Here is a 15,346-nt window from a genome sequence, read left to right as displayed (position 1 = left end):
CTTGCCTAAAAGAAGAAGGGTTTTGTGGGATTTTTTTTTGTCATGTACACGAGAGTACAAAAAATGCAGAGGTTTCCCCGACTTTTACGCGTACACTTTAAGGGCACTTTAAAAAAAAAAAAAATGGTCCTACATTTCATCCCCCAAAGAAGTGTGTTGCAAATATTCCTGCTCTCTTCGTTCGCGGTTTGAAACTGAGCTGCTGGTAAACAAATTCCGCTCTTTGTTGGACTAGACAAATATTTACGTTTCCAAAATTCGTTGACTGCAACTGAGCCAAACTAGTTCTTGGCCGAAACCCTCTGTATACCAGAAAAGTTTGAAGAAATAGCGGTCGTTGGCGAATATTTTCTGCCCTATGCGCATCCCCTCGGCGTTCAGTTCACTTTTGGCTGTCGAGGCAGCTTCGTTTTGAACGAAATGCGAAGGGCGCTTTCGTATTTTCGTTTGTGGCCGATAAGCGAGCCGAAACCGGGAAGACCGGGAAGGGAGGCGATTCGATTCAGCTGTCACAAGGTGGTTTAGCGTTTGAAAATAGGCGCAGGAAAGGGCAGTAAGGTGGCTAGTTCAAAAGTGGAGGTATTTTCGGCTGTTTTCTCGTCAAGTACCTGCCCAGTTTCTGTATGGCACACGCCAGGAATCAATAGAAGTTAACAAGTCCTGAAAACATTTCCCCCCCCACCATCTCTTTGTTTAACGAGCCTTTACAATAAAGCCAATGGGAAGAGAGTTAAAAATTCTTTGAAGTATATTAAAGCTGAAAAGAGTCAACCGAGTAGACTTAAAGCTGTCACTTATTTGGCCAAACTGGTTTGTCGGGGGACAATGGCCGGACGCAAAATTTATGGAGAAATTATACAGTGGATTTGTCACTTAAAATATCGTAACTGTCTCGGGGACAATGCCCCATGCTGAGGATTAATGGTCCCTCCGGACCTTTGATTCACCAGAGCCTTTTCTTTGCCCTTGACAAATTGGATTTTTTAGGACTGGAAAGGTCGCCCGGGCCATTGTTCGCCAGCCATTCAAGAGCGCTCGATTATGCGGGAGGGTTAGGGAAAGTCGCCATGTGACCCTCTCGGATGGAGACCGTTGCAGCTGCTGGAAGGGCTCGACTCTCTCACCAAAAGAGCGGCGGCCGTAGCCAAGGGGGTAGCCCCCTCGGGTCGCCATAGAAAAGCCGACGAGCCCAGAGCCCCCGCGTCACTCTGCAGGCGGAGACACGCCCGAGCGGTCCTCCTCCTCCTTTGCCACTCCGTCCCTTCTCGAGTGCTTGGGGATCCCAGAGGCAGCATGCAAGCGAGCCGGGTTTCGGCCGTAAGCGTTAACGCGGAGAGCCGAATCCCAGAAGGGCTGCGCTTGGGGCCGGCGCCGGGCATCCTGAAACTGGGCAAACACTTGACGGACCGTAGAGAGCTGGCAGCCAAGAAAAAGGTATGCTTCGTTACCATAGTGCATAGAAGAAGAAGAATAAAAAGCCCCCTTTCCATAGATTTGTATCAGAATGGAGATCTGCTCTTTTTCAATTTTTTTTAAGGAATAGATCAAATTATTCTCCCTCCCCCATGAATGCTCATTTTTTTTTTTCGGGCGTTACGAATCTTTTCGGTACCCGATAAGTCACCCAGAGCCCCCAGGTCTAAACGACACAAAACGAACCAAACGTTCTGAAAACTTATCTCGTTTGGGGACCAGCGAACACTTTGGTCGGTGCTTCGTGAGATTACGAAATAGCCAAGTTCGGAAAGAGTGCCTAACGAGGCGAAGCTGCTATTTTGATTGGTGGGCGATCCAACCAAAGGAAATGCGTCCATACTCGGCATAAGTGGCCGAAACTAGAGGCCGGGCAGTTTTACCTGTTCAAGGTGGACTTGATTTTTAAAGCTCGGGACGCGCATTTTGCCGGGCGCTTGTGCTTCCAGCTGTGCACATTTCTATCAGCAACTTCTGGAGATTGTCTCTCTACTTACTCAGAGGTCCACATTTCACTTTCTTCTTTTATTTAATTTAGATTAATTTAATACCTTTGCAGCTAGACTAGAAGAGGTGAGAAAAAATTGGTCATGTAAGCATTTGGTTAGTTCGGTAAAACAGGTAATCTTTTTTTTTTTTTTTTTTTTTTTAAATCTTAGGCTATTGTTTTTCAATGCAATGGTGTTTTCTTCTTGGTTAAATCCATTCTAAGGGCTCCTTTTACGAAGGCGCGTTAGCGGTTTAACGTGCGTAATACCGCGCACGCCAAACCGCCGGCCGCGCTAGCCGCTACCACCTCCTCTTGAGTAGGCGGTAGTTTTTTGGCTAGCGCGGGGGTTAGCGCGTGATTAAAAGTCACGCGTCTTAAAGCCGCTACCGCGGCTTCGTAAGAGGAGCCCTAAATATAGGTAGAAGAAAAAAAAAAAAAAGGCACGAAATGGATTCTGGCAGCGGACTTTAAATGAATGAGTAGTGTAAAATCGACTGAGCCAACAATTAGACTGTCTGATAAACTGAAGAATAATAATAATAACTTTATTCTTCTATACCGCCACAAGCTTGCGACTTCTAGGCGGTTTACAATCAAGAGAGCTGGACATTCAGCGAAATACAATAAGTAGATATTCAGAGGAAATACAGAGATCAGAGATTTTCTCATGCAAAATTGCTATGTTTGCATACATTTAAAATAATATAGATAATACAATCAAGAATTGTATGCACAAAATTATGTGGCACTTACCTAATTTAACCCTTTAATCATAAGACGACCATAAATATTCTAATAAACTTCAGGTCTGTGAAAGGTTTTTACGGCTAACTGTGCCAAATTTGTTACTGGAATATAGATAAACCAGACAAAAGTTGATCAAGAGTGGTCAAACTGTGAGGGAAGTAACAAGCAGACAGTTCTGGATAAACTGCATCACCAGAATATCTCTATATCTAAATATATAGGCATTAAATACTAGCACTTAAAAATAATTGATATATATAGCTGCTGAAAAGTTCTCAGTCCAGCCAACAAAGTTGGGGCCGTCTCCATGGAGGGTCCTACACTGTGATTTTCCACTTTTTTCATTCTGTCCGCAAAATATAGAATATAAAGAGAGAGAGATTAGATATATAGTAAATTATAAGAAAAATATATTAGGTTATAGCAATGGAAAACCTTGGTACTTGCAATTTATCTGTTTTCATCAAGAAAACTTTTATAAACTAGAGTCGCTGAAATATGGAACTATATTTTTCCCCTCCAGTGGCTTTTCCCAATAGTTATCTGTAAATAATTACCATAGACGCAGCCCCCCCCCCCCGGGGCAGTGCTTTTGTCGTACGTTCCGCTCTGATTTTTTGAACGCCATTTAATTATTTTTAAACGCTCTGCCAACCCACTCAAATTTATTTCTCATCATCTGCCTCCACGGTTTCGCTCAAATTAGTTTGCTTTGTTAAAACACTTTTACTACGGCACAGTTCAGAAACCAATTCCTCACTGGCCATTTTTATTTCTTTCTTTTTTGAAAGATCTATTTTATGATAGGCGTATGGAGCTCGGAGATGCACTGGTTTTTAATTGAAACATAAAACGTTTAATTTTTACATCGTTTAGAGTGTTAGTTTTGTATCTGGCCTGATTAGTCTCATTTATAAAATCAGTATGGAAAATAAAATATTGCTTCAGAATACTTTGAAGACAATGATGGAGGCTGTCCATATAGGACAGTGGTCTCCAACTCAAACCCTTTGCAGGGCCACATTTTGGATTTGTCGGTACATGGAGGGCCTCAACAAAAAGTTAATGTCTTATTTAAAAAAAAAAAAAGACAATTTTGCATGAGGTAAAACTCTTTACAGTTTATAAATCTTTCCTTTTGGCTAAGTCATAATAATAATATTGTAATTTATAGCTAAAGAGACATATGATCAAGAAACTGTTTTATTTTACTTTTGTGATTATGATAAACATCCCGAGGGCCTCAAAATAGTACCTGGCGGGCCGCAGGTTTGAGACCACTGAGTTAAGGGGAATGGTTAATCTGCTTTCTGGGTTGGAAAGCAGAGGGGAGAACAGGACAATCAAGCCATTGTGACATCACTGATGAGGTTGGCTCTTATTGGTGGAATGAGGCATTATGACATCACAATCTTGGCTCTGCTTCCCAAAGACAAACAGGATGTCGTGGATACAGTTTAAGGCAGTGGTCTCCAACTCCAACCCTTTGCAGGGCCACATTTTGGATTTGTCAGTACTTGGAGGGCCTCAGAAAAAAAATAGTTGTTTTATTAAAGAAATGACAATTTTGCATGAGGTAAAACTCTTTATAGTTTATAAATCTTTCCTTTTGGCTAAGTCATAATAATAATATTGTAATTTATAGCTAAAGAGCTAATAATCATATCGGTATGTTTATCGGTATGATTATGATAAACATACCGAGGGCCTCAAAATAGTACCAGGTGGGCCGTATGTGGTCCCCGGGCCACGAGTTTGAGACCACTGATGATTTTAAAAGTTTGGTCAAAAAAAAAAAAGCAAGTTAGTCTCTATCAGCTAGTTTCCAGGAAAATAGCTTACGATAAAACTGGTCAATCGCTGGACTGTGTGTATAACCCTTGTTTAACTTGATTTATTTTACCAAACCTTTCCAAACCACCCTCATAAAATAACGAAAATTCTTTAAGCACTTTCTTTTTCTTGGTACAATCATCTAGGATAAACTTTTCTGTACAGTATGGTTTTGTTTTTCACATGAGAAAGAATCGCTTTAACGTTATCAATGCAACAGAAATAATTCTGCTATTTACTGCTATAAAAGACACCTTTTCTTTTGGTCTCAGTATTTGTATTAATCAGCTTAAAAAACAAAAATACACTTCTTGCGGTAGTGCTTTAGAGAAAGGGTTGAGGGTTGGGCGTGGAAGGGGAACGGACAGAACAGAGTTAAGTCTAGCTGACTTTTAAAGGTGGTGTCTCCAATACAAAGCGACTGTGGGAATCACAGCGTGGGCGTTTCTTGTGTTTCAGGTGCGGATGGTGAGAGGAGAATTAGTGGATGAAGCCGGCGACTCATCTGCAGAGTGGATAGGGTTAATCCGGCCTGCCAGGAACAACCAGGAACAGAATTTGGAGGCTACTGCAGACTTACCTGGAGGACAGGTGATTTACTGCTCTTCTTAAACTACACTTAGAGTTTTTGTTTTGTTTTTATATTAGATCTGACTTTTTTTTTTTCTTCATTGTCCTTCTGTTTTGTTTTTGTTTTTTTTTTTAGATTTTCTACCGAGTCCTCCGGGATGTGCAGCCAGGGGAGGAGCTGACTGTTTGGTACTCCAGCTCTTTGGCTCAGTGGTTTGACATCCCGACTACAGCGACCCCGGTTCACGATGAGAAAGGTACAATGCTGATAAAGACGGGCAAACGAATGGCCCACAAGTAATCGACATAAGACTTCTCCCCAACCCGAAGAGCTTCTTCGCAGGTCTCTGAAAGAAGCCAGTCCTTAAGAAAAAAATTTTGGAACATTCAAATGGGAATGAAAAATAAATGAATCCAATTTGACAATGTAATTAGGTATTATCAGACTACATTTTTTAAAAAAAATAAACACACTGGAAATACAGTAATTAAATTTGTCAGCACAATTTTCCATCTTTGTACTGTGAGAATATGACATGCAAAAAAAAGTTCAAAAGTGGGAGTAATATGACAGTCTGGTGTTATCCATGGCTTATATACCTCGTATTTTTTAAAAATCTAGATTTCTATATAGTTATGAATTTGTAGTTGTTGTTTTATGCTCATTTTTGTCTGGCAAAACTATTTTTAAGCTCTACTTTTAATGTTCACCTTGCAAATCAAGGTCATAATTCGATGGAGGAAGGGGGGTTTAATTTTCGGGCTGTGGCCAATATCTTTTGGAATTACTTTTATAGTTAAAAAAAAAAAAAAAAAGAAGATCTGAGGGGAAATTACATGGCCAGTCAGAGGTCGAAACCACGAATAAATATGACAAAAAGAAATGTCCCCACGAAACTAGTAATCAATGAGGATTTATTACGCAATTAACATTTTAAAGTGACATTACGTCACCATCCAAGGGTCAGGTAGTTAGAAGGCATTCTCCCGACATGGCTATGGATCGCTGTAAAATGGTCACCTACCAACCAAATCAGGCAAAAGACTCTGCTAATATTTCGTTACTTGCCAATTTGCAGGAACAAAATTCTCAATGTTTCGGATCATTGATTAAACCATATATACCCGTCATTCTCTTCTTGGCTGGACTGAGAACTTTTCGGCACCCCCTGTACTGAATTATGGGCTTGGCATGCATAATTAAAAAAAAAAAAAAACCCCGTCAGATTTTATGTTAAAAAAACCCACAATAGTTCCTGCGACCTCACTCCCGTTATAACCTCACTGCCACTTTCAGAAATAACATTTTTAATAACCAATTACCCAAACGGGCTAAGAGCTACTTTCCAAATTAATCTGGATCTATAACCATAAATCACATTTGGTTCAATCTAATCTAATCCGCAATTTATTAATTGCACTATACCAAAAAGGTTCGAGGCGATTTACATAGGGATAGATGTGTGAAGAACAGTACCGGGCAGAGCTTTGGATTCTTGCCCAGAAATAGCTAAAAGGAAAAAAGGGGGAAACCCCCCCCCCAACAAATTTTTAGATTGAATCAAGTTGGGCAGACTAGATGGACCATTCGGGTCTTTATCTGCCGTCATCTACTATGTTACTATGTAATACTACATCAATAACTTCCTTGGAAAGCGCCAGAAACTGGAAATTAGAAGGACTTTATCCACTGGTGAGAGCTACGCTCCGAAGAAATGGAAAATGTGGAGAGACGCAGGGACCGAATCAACTTGTCCCGCTGTTTGATTTGAGGGAATGTAAGGGTGAAATGATTACTTTTTACTAATCTGCGTTAGTGTTTTTAGCGCACGCTAAACCCGCGCTACGTGGCTAGAACTAACGCCAGCTCAAGGTCTAGCGCGCACGGCAATTAAGCGCCGCTATTCCACGTGTTAAAGCCCTAACGCGGCACCGTAAAAGGAGCGCTGAGTTAACAGCTTGTTTGCAGTTCTTCATGGCACTGATGGTTTGATTTTACAACTGATAGGGGTGGAAATATTTATATACAATTTCTTTTTTTTTTTTTTTAAGTCTCCGACTTTGTGAAAGTTAAAACGTTAATTCAAAGTACGACATTTGTTATATGAAACTATGCATTTTTGTATTCTTCCCCTCATTTCCGTCATTGGTGGGGGTCGGGGGCAGGAGAACCCCTGTTTTCCCCCAATAATCGCCAGTCTGCAGGGCTGAAGCTCGGGCCAATGGATTTTACTCTTATCGTCCAATATATTACAAAGAAGCCTTCACGAGACAATTATACTTTCCTTTCAATTCCTGGGGCGCTAAATCTAGCGCCTGCATCAGTCAGCTGCGCTCTTGCCGGCTTTACCCCGATTTGGTAACTCAGCCCTTTTTCAATAGGATCCGGGTCGGCTTCTCAGAACAGAAATTAGCATTGGCCGCGGATTCAAAATCCTAGGTTAGTACATGTGATGTCCCAGTGGGGCATCCGACAGCTATTTCTTAAAGCCGAAAACGTTTTTTTTACAGCAAGAAGTCCAAATTTGTCCCAGCTTTTCAGCAGAAGTGAAATGGTTGGGCCAAGACGAATAGGAACGCTCCCTTCCAATTAGATTTTAAACCGTCTGAATTGTAGGAAGACGTACAGAGTTCAGGCAGTTAAGGGGTCACTGCTCTGCTAAGATGTCTGTGGAAAGAAACCCCATTGACTTATTTATTATTTCTCTAGCGCTGAAAGGCGTACGCAGCGCTGTGCATTTTCCAGTGCTAACGAGTTTCTCACCCACTCGGTTCAAATGCCAATCTCAGTTTTGTTCTTATGGGAAGTCTGGTTCTACCAGGGGCCCCCTGAAAAGTTCTCAGCCCGGACAACAAAGTTGGGGCAGTCTCCATTGAGGGCTGTATTCTTTAGTGCAGTGATTTCCCACTTTTTTTTTTTTTTCGTTCTGTCGGAAAAATACGGAACGGGGGAAAAAAAAAAATCGTGATGGAGACTGCCCCAGCTTTGTTGGTTGGGCTGACAACTTTTCAGTGGCCCCTGGTATGTATGATTACGTTTCGCTAAAAACGGGGACAATTAGGAAAATCAAGAACTATTAGAGTATTTACATATCAAGACTTCAAAAACAGTTTACGGTGTATGTTTGATGGGTGTTTTTTTTAAAAATACCATTATCCATATAGCAGCTGCAGACGTAAGAGAATTTTGTATGGACCTTCAGAATGGAACCAGGCATTTTATACTCCAGGCTACTAAGAGCTCCTTTTCCAAAGGTGCGTTAGGGCTTTAACACGCGGAATAGCGCGCGCTGAATTGCCACGTGCGCTAGACCTTAACGCCAGCATCGAGCCGGCGTTAATTCTAGAAGCGTAGCGCGCGGTCATTTCCTGCGTGCGCTATAAACGCTAGCGCCACTTAGTTAAAGGAGCCCTAAGGTCTCCGTCAGTCCGATATTTTATTGAAACGTATCCATTTTATTTTGTAGTCATGCTTTTATGACTTTTCAACTTTTCCTAAATTTTCTTAAAACTTTTTATGTGAGTTTTAAGAAAATTTAGGAAAGTTGAAAAGTCATAAAAGCACGAATACAAAATAAAATGGATACGTTTCAATAAAATATCGGACTGACGGAGCCCTTAGTACAGGGCTGCCCAAGTCCGGTCCTCGAGATCTACTGGCAGGCCAGGTTTTCTGGATATCCGCAATGAATATGCATGAGAGAGATTTGCCTGCACTGCCTTCTTGGTATGCAAATCTCCCTTCTGCATGTTCATTGCGGATAACCAGAAAACCTGGCCTGCCAGTAGATCCCGAGGACCGGACTTGGGCAGCCCTGCCTTAGTAGCCTGGAGTATAAAATGCCTGGTTCCATTCTGAAGGTCCATACAAAATTCTCTTACATCTATAGCTGCTATTTGGATAATGGTATCCATTGAGCTCTATTAATTGAGAAGGTTTCAGCACAATGCATTAGGACTATTGTGTAGGGTGATATTTACTGAGTACTAACGTTTGGCATAAAGATCTGAGCATTTGATATTTTTTTATGGCAGCTAAAAGAACTTTAAATAGAATGGCGCCAAGATTTATATACAGACAAAGTTAGTGTGCCGTATTTTACTGAGTCTGGCTCTTAATCTTTAAGAACTGACATTAGTGAAGTGGTACAGGTGCTCCTAGAACTAGCAAAAAAAAAAAAAGAACAACACCCCCCAAACAACGCCCCCAACCAAAAAAGCAAACCTCAAAAATCCCTCATAAAACAAGGAGACCCGGAAATCCTGCCCTGCATACTCCAAGCCTGTACTAAATGCTCCCTTTCCCACTTGCTGTTTTTTGTTGGGTGTTTTTTTTTTTTTTTAATTCAGTGTTATAAAGAGTCAGTTTCTTCATTATTCAGAATTAAGGAAATCTTTGCTAGCTTGAGATTATCTCTTTAACTTTTTAAGCTACTCCGCCCACATTTATGTTAGGTAAGAGTTAGAAATATATATACATTAAAAAACAGTTTCTCATAAAAATTATAGATCCAGCTTCAAACGGAAAAAGGAGGCGTTTCCCCATTAAACATGTGGGATATAGCCCCCAAACAAGAAAAAAAAATATTTACAACAATCACTTCTAGGATTTGATCTGCAGAGCTCGTCGTGTCTGTTATAGATATAAATCCGTACAATTTTTTTTTTATTGCAGGAGATTATTACAAAGAAAATCCTCAGAATTTGAAACATTTATACTACCTGAGGTGACCTTTACTATCGTGACAAAGTAGAATCTGGTAGAAAAGCTAACAGGCTTGTCCTAATGCATCCTAAGAGTTCTGGTTCCAAAGTTTTGTCGGAAGGAAAACCTTTTGAATGATATGGAGCTTAACTCTGATATTTTTTTCACACCCATAAGCAGGAATATGTTCTGGTTAATATCAGTAAAATTAAGAATCATTTATATATTTTTTTTTAAAAAAGAGGTGGCAAACTTTGTTAAACACACTTTTTTTTAAAAATGCTTTTTTATTGTCACTCTATGTGCATCGGATTCCAGTTCACAATTACCCGCTCTTTAAATTCGGTCCACACATTACAAAATTATGCCTGATTAGCTGAGTTTCTGGAAATGCAAGAAGTGTTTTAAGAATCCTCGAGAGGCCGAGACAAAAGCCATTTTGTCTTTTTTTTTTTTTTGGAATGGCAAAGATTACAGACGGACCTTACCGATATTGTCTGGCCTTTGTCTCGGGATCTCATCAACATTAAGTTGGTCTTTTGTTGGGAGACGTCTCAAACTCCCTGACATACGCTGCTTCTATTCCGTAAACCCCAACAGATGGGCCGGAGCCCAGCACAGACTAGGGAGAGCCTGGCCCACGAGGAAGCAGCTGGCCCAACCTGCCCGGACTGAGAACCAGCGGGTTAACATTGAGCCTTCATAACCCGAATCGAATTGACTTCATGGACCACCCTGTCATTTCAGAGACCCCCGAGTCCCTCCATTCCATCGTTGTCACCGTTCAGGGCCTTGTCTTTCTCGTTTCTTTACACTTTAAAATCCTCCCTTGCAGACTAACATTTCATTTTCGCACCTCCACTCCCCTCCAAATACAAAACGAAACGAAACAAAACCCAACCATGCTCCCATTCGCTCTTTTCAGTTCCCATAACTTTTTGACCTTTTCAATCCAAAGTTTATTTATTTTTTTTTTTCTAAAGAAAGCTTAACGCCTACAAAATGTTTTTGATTAAGAAAAAGATTGTAAAAGTAACACCCGTTGCATGATGAGAGATTGTTAGAATGTACATTTCAAACATTCGGATGCATTTTCACAAAATAAGCTATGAAAATAATAAATAAATAATAATTTGAAAGTTAAAATCCAATCGGCATGATGCTTTTATTCCATTTTCACCAATTTGCAAAAATGATTTGTATCTTTTAAGCGCCTGGAGAGAAAACCCCCAATTCGTAATTTAGAATTGATTGCCAGATACAAAATGTGCATCATTTTTTGGGGGGAAGAATTCTGTTTTCGAGCTCTTGTTCACCAGGTCTTAACAAGTTTTGAAGTAAGAGACGGTATCTCGTTGTCTTGCGGTCAGGCTAAACAAACATTTTTTTTAAGTTCAATAATTTTTTATTAATTATTACAATAATTCTCATACGCAAAGCAATTTTCATCATTACTATAATACTTTTTTTTTTCTTTTAATTTTCAGGTGAAGAACGCTACATTTGTTGGTACTGCTGGAGGACTTTCAAGTATCCCAACACTCTGAAATCTCACATCCACTTTCAGTGTGTCTTAAACAATGGTCGGAGTTTCATCAGCCAGGAGCAAGGGAGAAACTCAGAGCCCTTTCGGCACCTTTCATCTAAACCCCCAGACATCTTATCAAATACTCACTCCAACGGCGGCCCCAGGGAAGGCACCAAGAGGGAACTGGCTAGCGCTCAGGCTCTGAGCAAAGCAGGGGTGACCAGAAGGAGAGAGGAGCAGGAGCTCGCACTAGGCATGAGCTCAGTGAGGCACCATGGACAGCTCCTGAGCATGGTAGGCAGTCTGAGCCATGGCTTGACCTTCTACCCTGGGATACGCTCTGCCTTCAAGCCTACTGGCCAGTGCAAAATGAACTCCAAGGGCGGTGGGCTGGGCTTGGGTGGCAAAGCTCCCAAAGCCACCCGGCTGGGAATCGAGAGCCTGGGGAGCCACCACCAGCAGCCACTGCTGCCCAAGTGTGCACCTCCAGAAGATGGGCTGCTCCCTTGCGCTGGAGGCCTCCGGGGTTTCCCCCTCCTGTCGCATGTGGACGAGGCCTCAGCCTTCAAGCAGGTGCCTGCTGGTTCCTCCCCAGGCTCCTATGGTCAGGCACCCGCCGGGTTGCCCCTGGATCGTTACACTCTACCCCCTTGCTCAGCTGCTGATTGCGGGATGCCCATGGTACCCTTCACGCTGTATGGTGGGGAGCTTCTCTATGGCTCGCCCTCCTGCTACCCCCTTAAGCTGCACTTGGGTGGTCTGCTCCGCTACCCTGATCCAGTGCCCTACATGGGCACTCCCGAAATGGGCTCACTGGCCGGCCTGGAGCAGGAGCTGGCCCTGCACACGCAGCAGCTGCGCGAGATCACAGCCGACAAGAGCCTCCCCCGACCTCCTGGCCCAGCCCCACCCCAGCAGGGCAAGCCCAAGAAGGGTCACCTGTGCCTGTATTGTGGCAAGCTCTACTCACGCAAGTACGGCCTGAAAATCCACATGCGCACACACACGGGCTACAAGCCTCTCAAGTGCAAGGTCTGCCTGAGGCCCTTCGGCGACCCGAGCAACCTGAACAAACACATCCGGCTCCACGCGGAGGGCAACACACCCTACCGCTGCGATTTCTGTGGCAAGGTGTTAGTGCGTCGTCGGGACCTGGAGCGCCACATCAAATCCCGCCACCCTGGACAGAGCCCGGCCTCGGGCGGGGATCCCCCGGCTTCTGCGGCCGCTATGGGTCCTCGCCAGCAGGGGGAGCCCAAGAGCGAGGAGGAGAGTGACGTGGATGTGTGCTTTACCGACGATCAGAGCGAAGAGGAGAACAGCTGTCAGAGCAGAGCGCTGTAGACACACTCTGTGCAATTTTTCCATAATCTTGCTGAACTCTTGTCAATGACCAGTGAATTCTGCCAAAATAAAGTGTTAATTTACCCACACTAAGTCCTTCACATAATAAAATTGGGATAAGAGCCTACTAGAATTAGGCTCAGAAGAATAAGGGATAAAGATCCCTCTAGAACTCAGCCAATCTGGTCTTTGGGATATCCATGATGAATATGCATGAGATAAATTTGCATCCACTACCTCTGTTGGGAGACAGACATGGGAGAAGCCACTGTTTGCTGCAAATTGAGGTTTCTGGCATGTACTTGTGACCTGGATTGGAAATGGCTAGATGGACCATTGGTCTGACTCAGTACGGCTTTGCTTATGTGAAATAATTGTTTTATGTCCTAAAAACTTGGCTGGATGGGTATCATGACACAGGATGGAGGACCACTGCTTTAGGGGAATTAAGGACATTTGCTTTGTACTTTTTATGGACTTATAAATGTCCCTCCCTTGTCCTGCTGTCTTGGATTGCCCTTGGATCTTTTTGGTTTCGAGGTTCTCAGCTCTAGCCCTTGAGGGGCATGAACAGACCCAGCTCATGCCATGTTTGTTGTTTTGTTTTTTTTTTTTGCCAGCTGTCATTTTGGAGAGCTTAAAACAGCAGTGCTGGGTCTTCTGCTGGGTAATACTTTAATACAGCACTTCTTCCAGCAAGAGTCCCAGCCGTCTTCATCAGCTTCAAATGTAATTCTTGATTTGTTGCCATTTTTCTGTCACTGTTGATATTTAAAGACTGAAGAACAGTTTCAAATGTTTCTGGCATCAAAGGCACCTGAACGCCTTCCTTCCAGTTCAAAATAATAATTGCAGAACTGACTGTGTGTATATATGTATGTAGAACTTAAATATGTATATAGCATGCATGTACATATAGACATATATATGTGTACATAGTTATATCTATATCTATAATTTGATTAAATTGTGATTATTTATAACAGAACGGCTGAGTTACAAATCTAAAAATAAATATTGACCATATAAACTCAGAAGCAATGAGATCTTTTCAGACAATGCTACATTGGTAGAGAAATGTGGTCAGGGGAAAGGGACACACTCCAAAGAGGTTTATATACAGGCACTTCAGACATTTTCCCTATCTGTTCTGGTGGGCTCACAATTTATCTAATGTACCTGGGGCAGTGAAGTGATTGAACCCACAATCTCAGGGTGCCGAGACTATAGCTCTAACCACTGTGTCACACCCTCCTCCAATACAATATCAGAAGTGAGCCAAGCATAGAACAATGAAGCCATTGTGACATCACTGATGAGGTTGACTTTTATTGGTGGAATGAGGCATTATGACATCAGGGAAAGGGGTTGGGACTTGTATACTCCCTTTTTGTAATTTTACAACCACATTAAGCATTTTGTCTATCTGTCCCAGTGAGCTCACAGTCTAGCTAATGTACCTGGGGCAGTGGCATAATTAAATGAAATAACTACTTTTGAAGTTTATAGGGATGGATGGGGATTTGATTCCAGCGGTGATGGGCTTGATTTCTGTCCCCGTGCAACTTTCTAGTTTGAACCCACAATGGTAGGGTACTGAGGCTGTAGCTCCTCCATTACAATATCAGAAGTGAGCCAAGTATAGAACAATTAAGCCTTTGTGACATCACTGATGAGGTTGGGATTGGCCCTTAGGCATTGGTAGAATGAGACATTATGACATCAGGGAAAGAGATTGGGACTTGTATCCTGCCTTTTTGTACTTATACAAGCACACTCAAAACAGTTCAAAAATGGTAGGCCTTCCCTTCCTCAGTGCATCCTGGGTTGCATTGGGGAGAGGCCTAAGGCTCTGATTGGCCCAGGTTTCTGGCCACGTTTGGAGGAGGTCCTCAGCAGGCGGTGCTTGGGGATCCCCACCAGCCACAGCAAGGGCCAGCTAGTACTTCAGCACTGGAAAAATCAAACCAGAAATGTATTTCCTTTTCTTTTGAACACAATACAAAGACATCTGCCATATACATTTCACAGAGCTAACATATTTCAGTCAATAAATTCCTTTTTTACTTTTGTTGTCTGGAGATTTATTTTTTCTATCAAGTTGGTCCCAGTTTCTCTTATCTCCGCTTTTCCGTCTTCTGCAAATTCTTCTGTTGCTGTCCATTGGTTCCTCCTACCAGGTCCAGCATTTCTCCCTCTCTCCCATTCTCCCTTCTGTCCTGGATCAATCCCTTCCCCACTCCTGAACAGCATTTCTTCCTCTCTCCTCCCCCCCCCCCCCAATGTGCAACAGGTCTCCCTCTTTCTCTCACTGTCCACCATCTCTTTCTCTCTCATTCCCTCCCTTTGCTGCAAAGGGAGTGGAGAAAGAGAGAGAGGAATCCAGGTTGCATCTCTCCAACTCCCTCTACTGTCACATCCAACGTTTCTCCCTCTTTCATCACTCGCGGTCTGCTCCAACCACCTCGTCCTGTAGTAAAGTCGGGCTGCACCCATCAGGAGCTGCTTTGACACGCAGCTCCTGATAGGTGTAGCCCGACTTTACTACAGGAAGAGGTGGACGGAGCAGACCGCAAATGAGCGAGTCCGTGATTTGGCGAACCGCAAATTTCACGGAGGAACACTGTATATCTTTTCTGGTGCCGCTTCAGAACAG

The 15,346-nt window shown here is 42.7% G+C and overlaps 1 protein-coding gene across 1 annotated transcript in view; it reads left to right on the top strand.

Annotated features, from left to right (window-relative positions):
* The window catches only part of PRDM13 (PR/SET domain 13), a 34,711-nt gene extending 21,031 nt beyond the window's left edge, over positions 1–13,680 (top strand). Inside the window, exons 2-4 of the mRNA XM_033938732.1 lie at positions 5,003–5,134; positions 5,250–5,370; positions 11,306–13,680. Coding sequence (XP_033794623.1) covers positions 5,009–5,134; positions 5,250–5,370; positions 11,306–12,690 — 1,632 coding nt within the window. The 5' untranslated portion in view covers positions 5,003–5,008 and the 3' untranslated portion in view covers positions 12,691–13,680. The remainder of the gene's footprint in view (positions 1–5,002; positions 5,135–5,249; positions 5,371–11,305) is intronic.
* The last annotated feature ends 1,666 nt before the right edge of the window (positions 13,681–15,346 follow it).

The sequence above is a fragment of the Geotrypetes seraphini genome, chromosome 3 (genome assembly GCF_902459505.1).
Source record: "Geotrypetes seraphini chromosome 3, aGeoSer1.1, whole genome shotgun sequence".
In the NCBI taxonomy this organism is placed as follows: Eukaryota; Metazoa; Chordata; class Amphibia; order Gymnophiona; family Dermophiidae; genus Geotrypetes; species Geotrypetes seraphini.
This window is presented reverse-complemented; position numbering and strand designations above follow the sequence as displayed.